The sequence below is a fragment of the Biomphalaria glabrata genome, chromosome 4, assembly GCF_947242115.1.
Source record: "Biomphalaria glabrata chromosome 4, xgBioGlab47.1, whole genome shotgun sequence".
Lineage (NCBI taxonomy): Eukaryota > Metazoa > Mollusca > Gastropoda > Planorbidae > Biomphalaria > Biomphalaria glabrata.
Genome location: NC_074714.1, coordinates 46,335,234 through 46,352,318, shown reverse-complemented (window position 1 = coordinate 46,352,318; position 17,085 = coordinate 46,335,234). Strand labels below are relative to the sequence as shown.

Below are 17,085 nucleotides of genomic sequence, written 5' to 3'. Positions count from 1 at the left end.
ATACTGTACCTAATCGTGGATAGCCATCAACACAGCTTATAGCCCCCTGAGAGGAGCGTCCTCAACGTCTTCCCTTTGACGTCGCTGTAACTTTTTTTTTATTTGTTTCACGTGTTTTCGGTTGTTGTTGTTGTTTTTCTTTTTTTCAGAATGGAAAATTATTTCTTCCTGCAGAACGTCTGGGGGGGGGGGGCGGTTAGAGTTCCAACCCGGGACCAATGAGACGACAGTCTAGATCGCTTATCAATCAACCAGGCAGCCATTGTTATAATGTAGTATTGGTTTTAAATTTGTTCTCAATATTTGTCTATCCAGGTATTTAATGTTTTACAAAGAATTGTATACGGCAATCAATGTTATGGAAAGAAGGAACTTTGTGAGATGCTAATTTAAGAACTGTTGACCCTCAGTGTTCTAAGAACTGTTGCCCCTCAGTGGTCTAATGCGCAGTGGACTGTACAATAAGGACAAATCTATCAATTTGCCATTCCGTGTTTTTTGTTGGTTTTTTTTTCTTTTCAAAGGAAATCGAGACCCCAGTGCTCAATCAAGGAGTCACATGAACCAAGCCCACAAGACATTCATTAACTGAGTGCTGTCCCCCGTGCAGTATGTTCCCCTAATCGCCCTCCCCAGCGCAGATGTCTTGGTGAAGGGAGACCGACATTGGACATTACTCCAATCTCTCTCTCTCTCTCTCTCTCTCTTCCTCTCTCCTGTCTTCTCAAACCATTTTTTTCCTTTTATTTCCAAGCGACTTCAGTGTCACACATCAGCCTATACTTCAATGAAATTTTTCTAATTTCAAATTTAATTTTCAGCTTTTTTTTTTTCTCTCTCTCTCTTTTAACATTTTTAATAGAGTGAGAGGTGGGGTGTCTTTCTTTCAAAGAAAAAGATGCAAGATATTTTTAGCTGAAAGAGTGAACCAGTGCAAACTTGTGGATTTATATATAGGTCACCAAAAAAGGGAGACAAGTATGGAGCCATGTGCATCACATTTGAGACGAAGAAAGCTAAAGACACATCAGTTTGGGTTAATCAGCTCCTCGTGTATACCGGTGCAAATGTACGTTATAGGTTAATATGTAGATAAATCAACACAAATAGACTTTAAAATTATTCCTTCACAAGAACATTTGTGTATAATCAGTGGTGGCTAAATGCGGCTTTTTGACTCCTTGACTGCGGCTCTTTGACTCCTTGACTGCGGCTCTTTGACTCCTTGACTGCGGCTCTTTGACTCCTTGACCCCTTGACTGCGGCTCCTTGACTCCTTGACTGCGGCTCTTTGACTCCTTGACTGCAGCTCTTTGACTCCTTGACTGCGGCTCTTTGACTCCTTGACTGCGGCTCTTTGACTCCTTGACTGCGGCTCTTTGACTCCTTGACCCCTTGACTCCTTGACTCCTTGAATGCGGCTCTTTGACTCCTTGACTCCTTGACTGCGGCTCTTTGACTCCTTGGCTGCGGCTCTTTGACTCCTTGACTGCGGCTCTTTGACTCCTTGACTCCTTGACTGCGGCTCTTTGACTCCTTGACTGGGGCTCTTTGACTCCTTGACTGCTGCTCTTTGACTCCTTGGCTGCGGCTCTTTGACTCCTTGGCTGGGGCTCTTTGACTCCTTGGCTGCGGCTCTTTGACTCCTTGGCTGCGGCTCTTTGACTCCTTGACTGCGGCTCTTTGACTCCTTGACTGCTGCTCTTTGACTCCTTGGCTGCGGCTCTTTGACTCCTTAGCTGCGGCTCTTTGACTCCTTGGCTGGGGCTCTTTGACTCCTTGGCTGCGGCTCTTTGACTCCTTGGCTGCGGCTCTTTGACTCCTTGACTGCGGCTCTTTGACTCCTTGGCTGCGGCTCTTTGACTTCTTGACTGCGGCTCTTTGACTCCTTGACTGCGGCTCTTTGACTCCTTGACTGCGGCTCTTTGACTCCTCAGCTGCGGCTCTTTGACTCCTTGACTGCGGCTCTTTGACTCCTTGACTGCGGCTCTTTGACTCCTTGACTGCGGCTCTTTGACTCCTTGACTGCGACTCCTTGACTCCTTGACTGCGGCTTCTTGACTCCTTTACTGCGGCTCTTTGACTCCTTGACCCCCTTGACCTCTCCTTGAAGATGAGTAAAATTTTATGAAACGCAAGCTTACAGAAAAGAAACTCATTTCTAAAAAGGAACAATAGCATGAATAGTCGTCAGCAATCAAATGGTCAAACGAAGCAGTAAGTTTTCACTTTTCTCAAATGAATTTATTGTTTTACAATTATTTGGTCAGTCGAGCGAACGGGACAACGATCTTGTGGGAGATCCGTTGTATTCCTTCGTGAGTTATTACCACTAAAGGCCCGAAAGAAGAACCTCTGGAATTACTTTCACTTTAAGGACAAACGCGTTGAATAGATATATCAAATGATGTGATAGACTGCCTTGAAAAACATTAAATTTTATTTTTTTTTATTGAAGATGTAGAAAGGACCTTCAAAACGTACTTTACCGAACTATGACGATGTCATTGTTTCCATTTCATGACACATTTCATAAATAAAACATAGTTCAGTCGTTGTTTATACCAAGTCACTTTGCCTGTAAAACTTACTACAGCAGAACTGTCCTTCTCGAAGTTAGGAGTGATAAAAAAAAGTATTTCAGAAGTTCTATGACACAGAGCAGTTAGGCACTTCTTTCCTTTGTACAAGAAACTGCATTGGTTTCTTTTAAGTCGTTTAATAATGTGTCACACACTAAAATTGTCTTACTGGGAAATGGGGGTGGGGGGTGGGGGCAAGATATCTAAATTCGTAATATTCTTGAACCCGGGCCCACGGGTACCTTGCTACGTCACTGTATATAGTTTGTCCAACGTGGTGCGATGATGACCACTTTTGTCATCCAGGGGGCTGAGGGCTTTGCGTTGGGCTTTGTGCTGCACAGGTTATTCTAGATGGAGCTAGTGCCATTGGTCTTGATTTTTTTTTCTATGTCGCTTCTGACAGCTTTGTTCTCTTGTCTTCTGCAATTTGTACGTGTTTTCACAGCACGACGCCATGATGATCTATCTTGTGCTTTCGTTTGGCAGGGTCAATGCCGAAAGCTTTCAAAGAAGCTTTGAGAGTATCACTGAAACGCGCGCTTGCCATCCAGGAGTCGTTTAGGGATGCGGGAATCTTCCATTCCGAAGATGTGGCCTGCCCGCCGCAGCTGAAACTGCATCAGGATTGTGTGGATGCTTTGCAGGCCCGCTCTTCGAAGAACTTCATTGTCAGCTATTAGTTCTAGCTATTAACATTCAGTATTTTTTTGAGACAGATCGTGTGAAAGTGGCTTAGTTTGTTTTGTTTTTATTGTTGTTGTTTTTTTTTTGTTTTTGCATATTGAGGGATACAAAAAATTTAATAAAATACTCAGAAAGACACAAAGTTAAAGGCATATTCCTCGTTTCATATGCTAGGACAAATTTGTACAAAAGCTCCTTCTTCCCTAGTGCTATTAGAGCATCGAATGGGTTGCCTGAGCTAGCAAGGAAAACCAGTGACTTGGCGGAGTTTAGGTGGTTAATATGCATGACTAAATGCATGACGCGTAGGACGTAATCATCTTCTTTTTTGAAGTAAGGTCTGTATCATTTAAGATAAGATAAGATATCTATATACCAACTTATTTTAGAAAAATACCATAAACTTTTCCTTATCACAAAGTGGAATAGTGGTCAGGATGATCGGCTGCTGAACCAACTTCCGGGTTCTATTAGAGATTAAGTTGTTTTTTTTTTAACTCAAGGTTTGAGAGCATTGCCAAGCTCACACTTATTCAAAATAGACTAACACTTCACATTTGTGAGGTACAGCTTTATTTTATTGCGATGGTCATGCGGGATGCTAATTACCCAGTTACAAGTGAACACTTTTCTCAAACGTACAACTTATGAGTAAAAAAATGAAATCGTGAATATTTGTTTTATAGAAATGGCCGAAATTTTAAGTTAACCGCTTCCAGAAATGTTCTGAAAGTTAACCACTTCTAAATTTGTTTTTTCCTAGGCGGCAGCGCACTTTGTAAAATGTGTCACATGATTTGAATGTTCGTTCGGATTCTGAATATAATTGCATCCTAGTAGCCCGAAGCTCCCGCAAGAAGACGGAAGTTGACAGCGTGCAGGTTCCTACCCGAGACCCACCAAACGAAAGTCCAATAGGGCATACCACACAAATAGGCAGCCATCTTGAGTAATGTTGTGTATATCTTAGAAATGAACAGACGATGCTTCATAAGAGAAGAGAATTAATCATTGCTCATTTTGTAGTGTGACCACAGTGAGGGCATTCCAAACAGCAGTAGGCCAAAACAAGCGCGTAATTCATGGGTACAGCCATACACAGTGGCGTAGGCTATGGGGGGAGGAAGGGGGGGGGAATTTTAAAATTCCCGGGCCCCAACTTAAAAGGGGCCCCTAATGACTGTTCGAATATTTTTTTTTTACATATTTCAATATTACATGTCACGTCATTTTATTATGTGATGATGTCGAATGCCAAAATGCAGGGCCCCTTAAGAGTTCAAGCCACCCGGGCCTTCATATGATGACAAATCCCTAGCTACGTCACTGGCCACACAGGAGATGGAATCAAAAAGTGTTTTTCAAGTCTAGTATGTAAAATGAGAACTGCTCCTATACAAATAAAACTGGCTGGCTTATCCAGATTACAGAGGTCTACGTTAGCCTAGTCTCTAGTTGACGTGATTCTCTGATCCTTAGTAAGAGATATTCCTGAGTCTTGTCTTTAGACTATTCGGGTCTAAATAGTAGTTGGTTTTCACTCAGATTGGGTAGCTTCAATACCTTTTTTTTTAAATTATACTTTAGATGTACACTGCTACAGTTTTAATGGACACTGCTTTTTGATGGACAATGCTAAAGTTTTATGGACACTGCTGTTTTATGGCCACTGCTTTTTATGGCCGCTGCTTTTTGATGGACACTGCTACATTTTTCATGTAACTGTTATATTTTCAATGGACACTGCTACATTTTTCATGTAACTGTTATATTTTCAATGGACACTGCTACATGTTAATGAACACTGCAACAGTTTTATTGAACACTGCAACAGTTTTATTGGACACTGCTTTTTAATGGACACTGCTTTTTAATGGAAACTGCTTTTTGATGCACACTGCTATATTTTTAATGAAGACTTACATTTTTAATGGACACTGCTAGTTTTAATGGACACTGCTTTTTAATGGACACTGCTACAGTTTTATTGGACACTTCTTTTTGATGGACACTACTACAGTTTTATTGGTTACTGCTACAGTTTTAATAGACACTGCTAGTTTTCCATTTCAGTCAATACAAACTAAGAATAACTTAAACTGTAGAGAGAAATTGATTTTTTTTAAAAATTGTCAACATTTGAAGTGAAATGTGTAGTTGTGATCCAACATTTATTAATTCTCTGTGGTGACAGTGCAAGCATGAACAAAAACTTTCATTAAGTTAACATCAAAGTTTAAATCCAATATAAAGAACGCAAACAGATTTCAACCAATAGAATGGAAAATATGAACTAAATCTAGGCCAAGAAGTGATCACCTCTGGATACATTGAAAATGTTCCCAAAGTTTACATAGAAAGTCCCTGTAAATCAAGTTCTTAATAAAATAGGAACCTAATTAGACTCATTACTTTCAAATACATTTTTTTTCTGCTAAAGACCAGTGGTTGCTAAGTAGTAAAGTACTTGGCTTCCTTATGAGGGGTTTCAAGTTCCAATCAGCTGAAGACTGGGATTTTATTTCAGGATTTTTAGGACACCCCTGAGTCCAGCCTACTCTAATAGGTACCAGGCATGGATTGCAAGGTCTGAAAGGGTTACCTTTATCCCTTGAACTACTTATCAAAAACTGTTTTGGTCAATTCTGTCTTTAAGCTATTTTTAAATGGTCAAAAAAATGACTGAAAAGTGGTGCTTATGTTTTCAATATATTTCCTTCCACAATGTTCTTATGTTAGATGATATCGTTAGTGAGTGAGTTTTCCATAACTCTGGTATATATTTATGCTACTTAAATAACAATAAAAGGTACACAAAAGTTGAATAAATAGAGTAAATCAAAAACAAAATTAATATCTCATTATTAAGCAACTCACAACAAATGAATATACATTTAGTGTCTAGCCTCATAAAATAAAAAGTTATAAATTTCAAACAAAATTGTCCACAGTAAAAAAAAAAGAAAGAAAGAAAAAAGTTCCCCTTTACATTGGTCATTATATTTCAAATAATGGAATGAGCTTGCACTAAATCAAAAACTCGCTATTGATGGCTGCAAAATCTAAAGCATACCAAAACAATGAGAAAGTCTATGACTAACCATGAAACAAATGTACATTTCAAGGGAGTTAGCAAATATGTACAGATGAGAGAATTCTATTGCATAAAGAAGCATGTTCTAGAGCCAGATTTGAGGCATTGATTGTTTTGCATTAGATTTTAAAAAGTTCTATTTTCAGAAATAGTTTCATCTATTATTTCATATGAAATGTTACAAAATATATTTCTTCATGTTTCAGAGTCAAATACTCGGCTAGGATTGGACAAATATGTCAAGTTGATGGTTTGGTTTGTTCTTCTGTGGTGCAGACTAGTGCTGAACTGATCTCTTGTGACTTTAATTAGCACCAGGTCCTAAACTGATGGTGTCAATTAAAAACCACACCATTAACATTATGTCACCTTAACACCAATCTCAAGCATTTGACAATCTCGGCTCTAGAATCAGCTGGCCCTGATCAGTATCAATCTAGTGAATACAAAATCCTGTGTTGTGCTGACAATGTGTAATTTTCTAACAATTTAAGAATAATTTATTATAACATTACCACTATAACAATTGAAAGGAAATCAGTTGTTATAACTTTTTTTTCTCAAATTGCCAAACAGGCATAAAAATAATTCAAAATAACACAAATATTTATTAAAATATGTATTACCGGAATGTATATTTGTTGGGTTTGTCTATTACTGCCATTATTGTATCCGACATCATGATTATAAAAGTTGTTAAGCACATAATGATTGTCAATTTATCGATATAATGAACTGTAATATTTGTACAATTTCTAATGATTTATCTACATTTAAACTTTCTTCTATTTAATGTATTTAGACACTTTTTGATGTTACTTGTATTTGTACACTTGCTCACACACAATGTACACTATAAGTCTAGACAGATGACAAAATGTAGATGCTTTAAGAACATAAATATGATTTTGACAAGCTAGTATTAAAGACGTCCACAAAATAGTGTCAGATACTGCAAAGTAGTTTGGGCACATAGTTTGGGCACATAGTTTGGGCACATAGTTTGGGCACATAGTTTGGGCACATATCTCCTTAAAAATAAAATGTAGAAAAAAAAAATTAGTGAATGTTTAAAAAAAAAATGTAGAAAATACCCTGAAAAAAAAAAGATAAAAAAAACCCATTAAGATCTCCAGATAATATTCAACAATAACATGAACTTTTATATTTACATCTTGACAGTTTCAATTCACTTGCATCAAATTAAAATGAAATTGTGACAGAAATATTTATAGAAACCAGATTAGTGCGGGTTACAACAGAAACAACTCAATTTGATATAGCCAAGGAAGAGATGAACAGGGGAAAACAAAATGTTGCATAAGAGTGTCACAGATAAAATATTAAGCTTGTTGTACTTTGTACTGTTTAATGTGAATTAGTTGTACCTTAAACAAATAATTCTCATTGGTGTTTACTTTTCTATTTTTGATTATTTAATTTTAAAGGTTAAAATAATGAACATGCACATTTCAAGGGAGTTAACAAATATGTACAAATGAGAGAATTTCATTGCATAAAGAAGGCATGATCTAGAGCCAGATTTAGTGAGGCAATAATTAATTAATGAACTGCAAAAAATGTTTAGTTCAATATTTCTTTATAAACTTATTTAACACATAATTAACCGTATAAATATAAAATGTCTCATGAATGCATGCCTTGCTCTCTACATGCTTGTGGATAGTTTCCTCAATGTTGAAAAAAGAAGGGTGGTGTTTACAGATAATTCATTTCATATTACTAATGACAAGTAAGCAAGATACAAGAAAACAATTTACAAACCTCCACTTAAGAGAGGCTGATGTAAAATGTACTAAGGGAGGTCAATCTTAATGTCAATTTGGGTTCTAGTGGCAGATGTGTTTCAGCTTAATAAATAATGAATGGACAGGTTGGCTTACAGCTGTTACTTCAAATGATCAACAGAATCATTTGGTCAAAGTAAAATTCATTGGCAAAAAGTATTTTGGCATTCTGGCTTACAGTTGGCAGGATAGAACTCAGCATGTACATAAAGTTAGGTTTAGGTTTAGCAGAAACAAACATTATGGTGGATACAAAATGACAACATGGCAACAATGAAAGAGAAATTGGGCAGATAAATGTTAACAAACATATATCAACATAATATAAACATATGATTTGTAAAGGCACTCAACTTTATGATGAAAGCTTATATGTAATTTGTGGATAAATATAACCCTAAAAAGCTCCTGATTAGAGACATCACAATTGAATGAATGAAAGTCAGTAATAACACGCTAACAGAAAGTGGCCAGATAATAGTCAAACACTATAAATATTTGATTCTCAGCAAAATGTTAATATAAGGCAAAGTCAATATAAAAAATATTACTATTTTGATTACTATTATTAATATTTTGTGCTTACTTTAAACAATATTTTTTGTATGATAATGTAGATGTATCTTTATAATCTGAGATATTTACAAGTTGTACAGGACGGAATATATATATAAATATGTATATCTACATATGGCTGTAATGTTATATGGAAAGAGAACTTCGAGATGTAAAGCCTCTCACACACAAAAACTCAAAAACTATTCAAGAAGACATTAAAATAACAAGATGAACAGCTGAAAGTATCAGATACACAGAGCAAGAGTTCAGAAGAGTTTGCCCCAACAAATAGTGAGACACACACAGTGATCAACTAAGGCATTTACAAACAAAATCATTTCCTTTGCAAATAAAAAAAAAAACAACAAGCTTGTGAAAGACATCTATGCGTCATGTACCGGTATAAGAATCAATGTTATAACAAATCAGTGAACATATCAACATATTCCAAGTAAGTAGTGTCTCATTTAATAAATGTCCAAAAAAAAAAGATGTTTATCATTGATTTAAATCTCAAAGATTACAACCTCCAAAAGCTAAGGATACCACCTCCAGTTAGAGCAATCCAAAGATAATGTTAAAAGAAAAGGCTTTAGATATAGTCATAATTACAGAAATGTGAAGACAGCCAATTTGTCAAGATAAAAATATAGACATGGAGACATTTATGGGAGCTGACACTAAGAACATATCACACAAATTGTTTAGTGAAGATCTTAACCTGACACAAATTGTTTAGTGAAGATCTTAACCTGACACAAGTAATTGATGAATGGTGACAAGGAGGATAATTTAGAGAGTAGCATTTCTGGATTCTGTCATATTTTGTATTAGTTCAGTGTGATCTGCTCTGAGGTCTTATTGATGGGCAAGTTCAGTGTGATCTGCTCAGAGGTCCTATTGATGGGCAAATTCTTGTGATCTGTCTGAGGTCTTATTGATGGGAAAGTTCAGTGTGATCTGCTCAGAGGTCCTATTGATGGGCAAGTTCAGTGTGATCTGTTCTCAGGTCCTATTGATGGGCAAGTTCAGTGTGATCTGCTCTGAGGTCCTATTGATGGGCAAGTTCAGTGTGATCTGCTCTGAGGTCCTATTGATGGGCAAGTTCAGTGTGATCTGCTCTGAGGTCCTATTGATGGGCAAGTGTTAGGAAGTTGGAGGAGAGGCATTCTTGCAACACAACTCAAAAACTGACCTCCGTCATCAGGGCCCTAGATATTGGAAACTAACAGCTTTTACCATACATTCACTCCACCCATCTTAAAAACTTAAAGGCTGAAAGTAGCTGTATCAGTAAAGTATAGCTGGTTCAGTCCTGGGGGTCAATACTAGTATATGGTGTGACCCAACCCACTAGTGACCACATACATTTATAAAGCTTTAGACAGGACTAAGAGTGAAGAGCTCCAGGTCTGCCATTGTCCTTCTCAGTGTTCAAAGGAATCATGGGGATGTGATGCACTGACATTCCTAATGGACTTTTTTAGAAGGTATCAGTAAGTGGAAGAGAGGGAAATTACATCCATTAAAGTTACTCTGTTATTAGATACAGTAAAATTAGTTCAACAAAAATGGTACAAGGCAGTCAAATGAAATAAATAACAAACTACCAACAAACAAACTTTTTTTTACCCAGTTTGCTGAGCCCACCGTTTCTAAGCAACGTTTTATGATGATACTTAGAGAAAGAAAAACTTAGCTCAATTGTCACAAATAATAATTTAAAAAAGCTGCCAATGAAAAGCTAGACAAGCATTTACAGGGAAGATAATCATGAAAATTATAAAGGCACTAACATTAGAAGCACAAAGGAAATAATTCCACTCATCAACTGGTAAATTTGATATACAGCTACTTTTTTTTTTTTGGTTTATTTTAGTTGTTTTTTTTTTCAGTTTTGAACTGCTGGGGTGTTGTCTCCGAGAGTGAAAAAAAGGTCACATGGCACTCAAAATGAATAACATAAAAAATACTGCTGCAATAGAGAGTATGTACAAAACTTTCTATATTGAACATCTCCCTCGATACAGTCTCATGGATTATTATAATGTGAACAATACAAGAACATCAACACCGGTTTTGAAACATAGAAAAAAAAATATGTTAAATATGAAGACAACTTCTTAACCACCATGAAGAGTGAAAGTTCAGTTACTCCAGAGAAATAAAGAAGGACAAACAAATATATCAATTCATTTCCATGAGCACAATTCAAGAACCGGTATCAACAAATGTTTCCATTCCCACAGATTTTTACAGATATAGATGTTATATAGATATTTAAATTTTAAAAAAAACAACATTTGACAATCCATACTATTCAATTATTACATGCATAGTGAGACTATTTTTCCCATAAATATTATTACAATAAATACAATTAACTCTGTAGGCCTATAGTGTGCACATGGAATTAAAGTGAAAACAAATACAGTGTAGAACTAGTTACCATGCCTTAGCCACACCAGAATATTACATATATATTGATCTCAAACACACACCCAAATACAAAACGGCATAGACTATACATAGGATACAACATTGTTTACATGTTAAGTGTTCTTTGAAATTAAACTTGTATATAGGAATAGTGATGGTATGTGGTGAAGTGCTTGCTTGTTAAAACAGTCTTGATTTTAAATCCAGGTGGAAGCTAATATTTTGCTCATTATTTATGTTATGTCATTTCTAGGTCAACTTAGTATTAACGGGTGCAAGAGATTTTGTAAGACACGTTAGACTACTATGTCAGTGTACCGGCCACGAACTCCCTTTGACCATTTGCCACATATAATCATTGACCATTGGCCTAATACCCTCATTGACCTTTGGCCAGAGGTGGGCTCGACATCATCATTCCTTATTTACTTCAAAGTGGAACTTCTTAACTACCTAAGTTGAAAGTAGATATTCCTAATACATTTTTCTGAAGGTCTTGGCAGACAATGTTCAGCCATTTCTAAGCCTATTAAAATCACAGCACTAGGACCACCAAGCTTTTCCCAGCAAAAATTAAAATAAGTAGTCTCAAGTATTTAAAATTCAGATTTCCACCAGACATTAACATGATATAATAGTTTAAAAAAAAAACACACAATTTTTTGGACAATAAATATAAAATGAAATTATTCCTAGAATGTGTTATTAGAAGGATAATGATGTGCATTTCTAATATGTTACAAAAAAATATATATATTCTCTAAACACATTAGTTCTTGTTACTTATACAGGTGGTTTTGGAGCCTCTCTGCGGAGTTCAAGTGAACTTTAAGCCTTTCATTTCCTGTTGAAGCTGTTTCATCTGAACATCTTCCTTCTTCCTTTGAAAAGCTGCTGCATTGTCTTGCATCCCAGAGGTGGGGGGACCAACTTTAGGATTGATCTCCATTGTCGGAAGAGAGTCAAAACTCACTGGGCGACCTGTGGTGACCGGCTGCTTAACCAAAGTGCTCTCAAATGCATCTTCTTGCAGTCTGTTTGGTTTCCTGCTATCTAAATTGTTTGTGTCTATCTTCAGCTTTGGGATTGTGGACTCAAAGTTGTTGGGTAACGTCTGTACGCCATATTTCTTATAAGAAAAAAAAATATATACATTATTTATTTTTTTGTTATTATTGTCATTCAGATGTATTCTTATTTTATTTTTGCATAACTGTTATTGAGAACTTTTCAATTACTCCAGTGTATAAATTATGAGTTCTTCAAATATATATGATTCTAACATTACACACCAGCAACGGCCGATGATGTGTTCCCAGGTTTATTATGACCAAAACATCCCCTCCTTTTTCTTTTTTTTTTTTTGAAATTACAATGAATGGGCCACATTTTATACTTTTTAGCCTGTTTATTATTGTATCTGTTAGAATGAAATGAAATAGCCTGCTCTCTTTCTCTTTTCATCTCTCTCTCTGGAGCCCCCTTTTTTGTTTTATTCCTCAGTGTATCATAATGCTCTATAACATAGACTGTTAACTTGGTTTTGAACCTCATTATACTGCCTCCATGACACTTGCTTTTGGCGCATGAATTCTAGTATTGCTTTCACTTATCCTGAATCTCTGAATTTACTTCGGCTTCTCAATTCAATATTTAATATACCATATGTTGCTTTTTGACCGTAACCCCCACAAACATAAACTCTTTAACATTTTCATTACAATGAAAACCCCTAACTTTTTTTGTTACAATCCTCTGACTCATCGAAGTGTTTGGACTGCGAATATGTCAAAACCATGACTTAGCAAGCACCTAGTGGTAAAATAAATCTGTATGCAAAATTTCATGCAAAACCATACAGCAAATGCTGAGTTCTTTTAGTCATTCAGTCAGTCAGTAGTATTTTACAAATTAAATAGAGACGATTGAAGAAAACCAAAGCAGGACATTTTAGCACCACCATTTTGGTGCAACCATTTTGTCGAGGTGTTCACTTTGGCACAGCTGTTAAGTGACATTAAAAAACAACAAACAAAATGTTAATGAGCATGAGAGAAAAAAAAAAAAAAAGCTTTCAATATCAAAATTAACGTAAAAAATAAATTATTTTAATGATGTAGCCTTTTTAACTTACCCTTTTAACAATATCATGGTCAATCCTTGGCTTTAAACAGTTTGGAATTGGGCATCGTCCTTCTTTGCAGAGATACATAATGAAATTAATTTGTTCAATTGAGAGAAGGGGTACAATTTCAACAGGCATTTCCCAAGTTGTATCGTCCCCATGCTGGAAAAATATCCGGTGTTTGGTCTGGGCTTCCTGACTGCGGTGCACTGTCCATCCTTGAGGGAACTCAGAGTCTACAAGCCTGAGCCCACACTCACACAATTCATTCTGCTTGAGAAACTGGTATGTTTCTTGGAAGAAATTTTTGTTGACATCTACATGGGTGTAGTAGAAATCACTATCATCGTTGGGAACCTCTAACTTGGGGAGCGGAGCAGGTGGCAAGCACCTAATCAGCATTTTGACATTGTGCTGCACAGCACCAGCATTGGCATACTTAGTCACAGGAATGGCGCTTTCTGAGTTTGAACGATGGATGTCTTGTGAGTTAATGGAATGGCCCCGAGAGGAACCAGTCTCAGATGTCTGCCTAGGTATTTTCGGATGTTTGGGCAGGGTATGGTTGATATGCCGAGAATGTCCAGAAATATTAGAGCCAGGTCTGGGATGAGCTGCAAGAATAAAAACAAGCAACAATTCTTATTTAATCAATAAAGAACTAATTTTATAACAAACATTGGCAGATGGTCAGTGTCATGAATAGCAACAACAAGCAACATTTCTTATTTAATCAATAAAGAACTAATTTTATAAGAAACATTGGCAGATGGCCAGTGTCATGAATAGCTCTGTGTTCGATTTTTGGACCCCTATTTAGGGTGAGTTACTTTGTTCATGTATATTTTCTATGATATTCTAATTACTATTTCTAGTCTTAGAGTAGATGTTGAGATTTGTGTTTATTTCTTACACGGTGCTAGTGTTGGCATTGTATTACTGGACAAAGATTCCATTGCCAGTGTAAGTGTTGCATTATCCACTGAGAAGTGTCCAATACAGTCTTTTGAGTATCATAGTCAGTATTGGTGTTCATTGACAGCGCTGGGTGTCAGTTACCGGTACGTACGAGTTGATGCCAATTGTGGATCAGTTCAAGTACTTACTCCATTACCAATGTTATCTTTGTTTGAATCTCATAATGTAAGCATACTGGCAATGATGAAACCATATTAATATTGGGACACATAACATTTATGTTAAATGAAATGGATTATTGAATTGTTCTCTGTATTTGTGATTATTGAATTCCTAGATATACCATTATTCTATTCCTCAAACAATCATTCTCATTGTGTGTATATATATATAAAGTAATTAAATTCATAAGCAGTATTTTAAATCCTCATCTACAAAGTTAGCTACTCTATGTAAAACTGTGTATGAATGGTGTACTCATCAGGCTGAAACCTGGGACCATCCTTTCATGTACCGTTGAGCAATAAAATGAAATGAATTTACTTATTAATATCAAAATATTAAACCAGAAAAACCTGACAGTCAGCATTAAGTAAAGATCTATCATGATATATCATGGTATCTCTCGCTTTTGTCATAATATCCATATGGATTTTTTATTTGCAAAACAGGTTAAGATTCAAGTTTTTTAAATCTTCTGGCAACCATGATTATTTTTTTTATGCCTAATGGTACCATTTCCTGCAATGAATATATTATTACCAGAGTCTGGAGCAAGCATTTTAAAATATAATCCAGAAAGTAAAAATTGAATATAAAAAAAATAAATTTTGGTTAACATACTATCAAACTCATCTTGCTGAATTGCATTTTTTGTCCTCCCTGTGGAACCATTAGTCAAACTATTTGATCTTTCACTCAAGGTATTCTGAAAAAAAAAAGTCCATGCTAAAATATTTACTATTAACAAAATGATCAAAGGCAAACTATAGGGCTAAAAAAACTTCATAAGAATAGCAATTCAATTCTTTCTGACACATTTCTTCTACCTTATAAAGCATATTGCAAAATAAATATAATATATAATAATAGGGTAATTTTAAAAAAAAAACTGTTTATATTATTATTTTCTTTTCTTTGTACAGATTCATTCTCTGAAAACCATTTACAGTCAAACATGTACCCAGATATAGTATGACCTATGTGTGGCGTAGTAGTGTAGTATTTTGTTAGAAATTCTCATTGCTCTATGCTCAAACTCTAATGGGCATTGAAAAATCATTCAACACCCAAAGCCTTATACTGACCTCAGTTTATTAATTGATACACTGGGACAAGTGAAGAGCACCAGGCCAGTCTTCTGGCAATCCAGTTCTTTTGGTCTAAGACCAACTGACCAGCACTGGAACATTTACACTAAACAAGATACATAAGACACAATTATCAAATCTCGGATACTTCTAGTGTTACTTACTCTTGAACGTTGGGTAACTAGAACTGCATCTAGCGCAGTCTTCAACCTTATGTTGTCAATGTTCTGGGTACAGTGAATCCTATGTTCTGAATAATATTTCAGAAGTTGATGAAACATGCTGAATTTCTGCCGTTCTGAGATATAGTACAAGTTACTATCATTTTGTTTCAGTATGTATACTTTAGCATGGCAACAATCACCTTCTGAAGTTATACTGTAAACAGAAAAAAAAATAACATGTATGCTTTACTTGTTTAGAAGCCTATTGCTGATTAGTGTACCTATTACAAGTAAAATTGTAAAGCTGATTGCAAACAACCTATTCCCAAACTATTACAGCATTGATTATTTAAGAGCTGATGTATGTATATATATATATGCGTAGTGTAGGTGATGGGATGGGTGTCCAAATTCAAAAGTCCCCACAATGCAACATCACACATACAGATTTGAAAAATTATAAACTGAAGTAACTTTTAATCCACCAGGCCATCACCTTATGCTTATGACAAAGTTAAGTTTGTACAGTTGATCAGCCCACAGCGTCCTACTGTAGCACTGTCAATGTGTTTATAATATGCTTTGAGGTTTTATGGCTCTTCAACAACTACCATCTACTGGCTGACTCAGGCAGCCCATTCCATGTTCTAAAAGCATTAGGGAAGAAGGGGTATTTGTAAAAATTTGTCCTAGCATATGGAACAATGAACAAGCTCTTCATTTACAAAAGTTATAAAAAAAAAAATTTAAAAAAAAAGGGAGTTTTTTTTTTGTCCAATTGTATTACATTAGGAGCTAACTATGAAAATCAGAATAATAGTGTTAAATATGTTAATTAGTGATTAAAAATTAAAAGGGAATAAAAATGATACTATTACATTGTTGTTTTTTTAGTTTCAATTTCTCTCTTACCTGACAGTGATACTGACAAATGATGGATCATTAGTTGTGTTAGGACGTATTAAGTAACTTCCTTCTCCTTTGTGATGGAGTCTCATGTATTCTTTTGCCTAACAAGAAATCAATTTCAAAAGATTAAAAAAAAATGTTTACATTTATTCAGCAAATCTTACTTACTTTTTTTTTTCAACAGTAAGAACTAAATTTTCATAGATTAGCTTCACTTTTGTTTTAAGCTATTTCTGGTGATTCTAAATATTTCATGCACAGTTTTGTTCTGTTCTTTTTGTAAATGCTTTACATTATCTATCTTCCATATGGTGGACAGGAAAAGAACCCTTGGATATAGGTGCTAGCTGTGAATACCAATTAAACAGGCACAGACCAACTAGTTAACATAAAGGATGAAGTGTAGTATCCAATGGTTAGGATATTCACATAAAACATCTCAAAAGTCCAAGAAAATGACTGCAAAAAGGTCTAAACTCTAGAAAAGGCTG

General features: G+C 35.7%; 2 protein-coding genes across 3 annotated transcripts in view; both read right to left on the bottom strand.

The window, feature by feature from the left end:
* Window positions 1-1,149: 1,149 nt before the first annotated feature.
* LOC129925971 (serine/arginine-rich splicing factor 4-like) lies at window positions 1,150-7,042 on the bottom strand. The gene is made up of 2 exons (XM_056027578.1): window positions 6,990-7,042; window positions 1,150-2,161 (listed from the first exon to the last, which is right to left on the bottom strand). The coding sequence occupies exons 1-2, from the start codon at window positions 7,040-7,042 to the stop codon at window positions 1,150-1,152; spliced, it is 1,065 nt and encodes a 354-aa protein (XP_055883553.1).
* Window positions 5,415-17,085, bottom strand: part of LOC106070816 (uncharacterized) — a 28,195-nt gene continuing 16,524 nt past the window's right edge. For both annotated transcript variants that reach the window (XM_056026684.1, XM_056026683.1), the window contains exons 3-7: window positions 16,598-16,695; window positions 15,686-15,899; window positions 15,055-15,139; window positions 13,303-13,907; window positions 5,415-12,297 (exon numbers count right to left, since the gene is read on the bottom strand). In XM_056026684.1, coding sequence (XP_055882659.1) covers window positions 11,986-12,297; window positions 13,303-13,907; window positions 15,055-15,139; window positions 15,686-15,899; window positions 16,598-16,695 — 1,314 coding nt within the window. In that variant the 3' untranslated portion in view covers window positions 5,415-11,985. The remainder of the gene's footprint in view (window positions 12,298-13,302; window positions 13,908-15,054; window positions 15,140-15,685; window positions 15,900-16,597; window positions 16,696-17,085) is intronic.

Bases quoted from the DNA above. Each gene is read 5' to 3' on its own strand.
- LOC129925971 (XM_056027578.1), bottom strand. From the start codon at position 7,042: ATGTCGGATACAATAATGGCAGTAATAGACAAACCCAACAAATATACA. The intron at 2,162-6,989 runs GTAATACATATT...GTTCCTTTTTAG, and splicing joins CCCAACAAATATACATTCCG to AAATGAGTTTCTTTTCTGTA.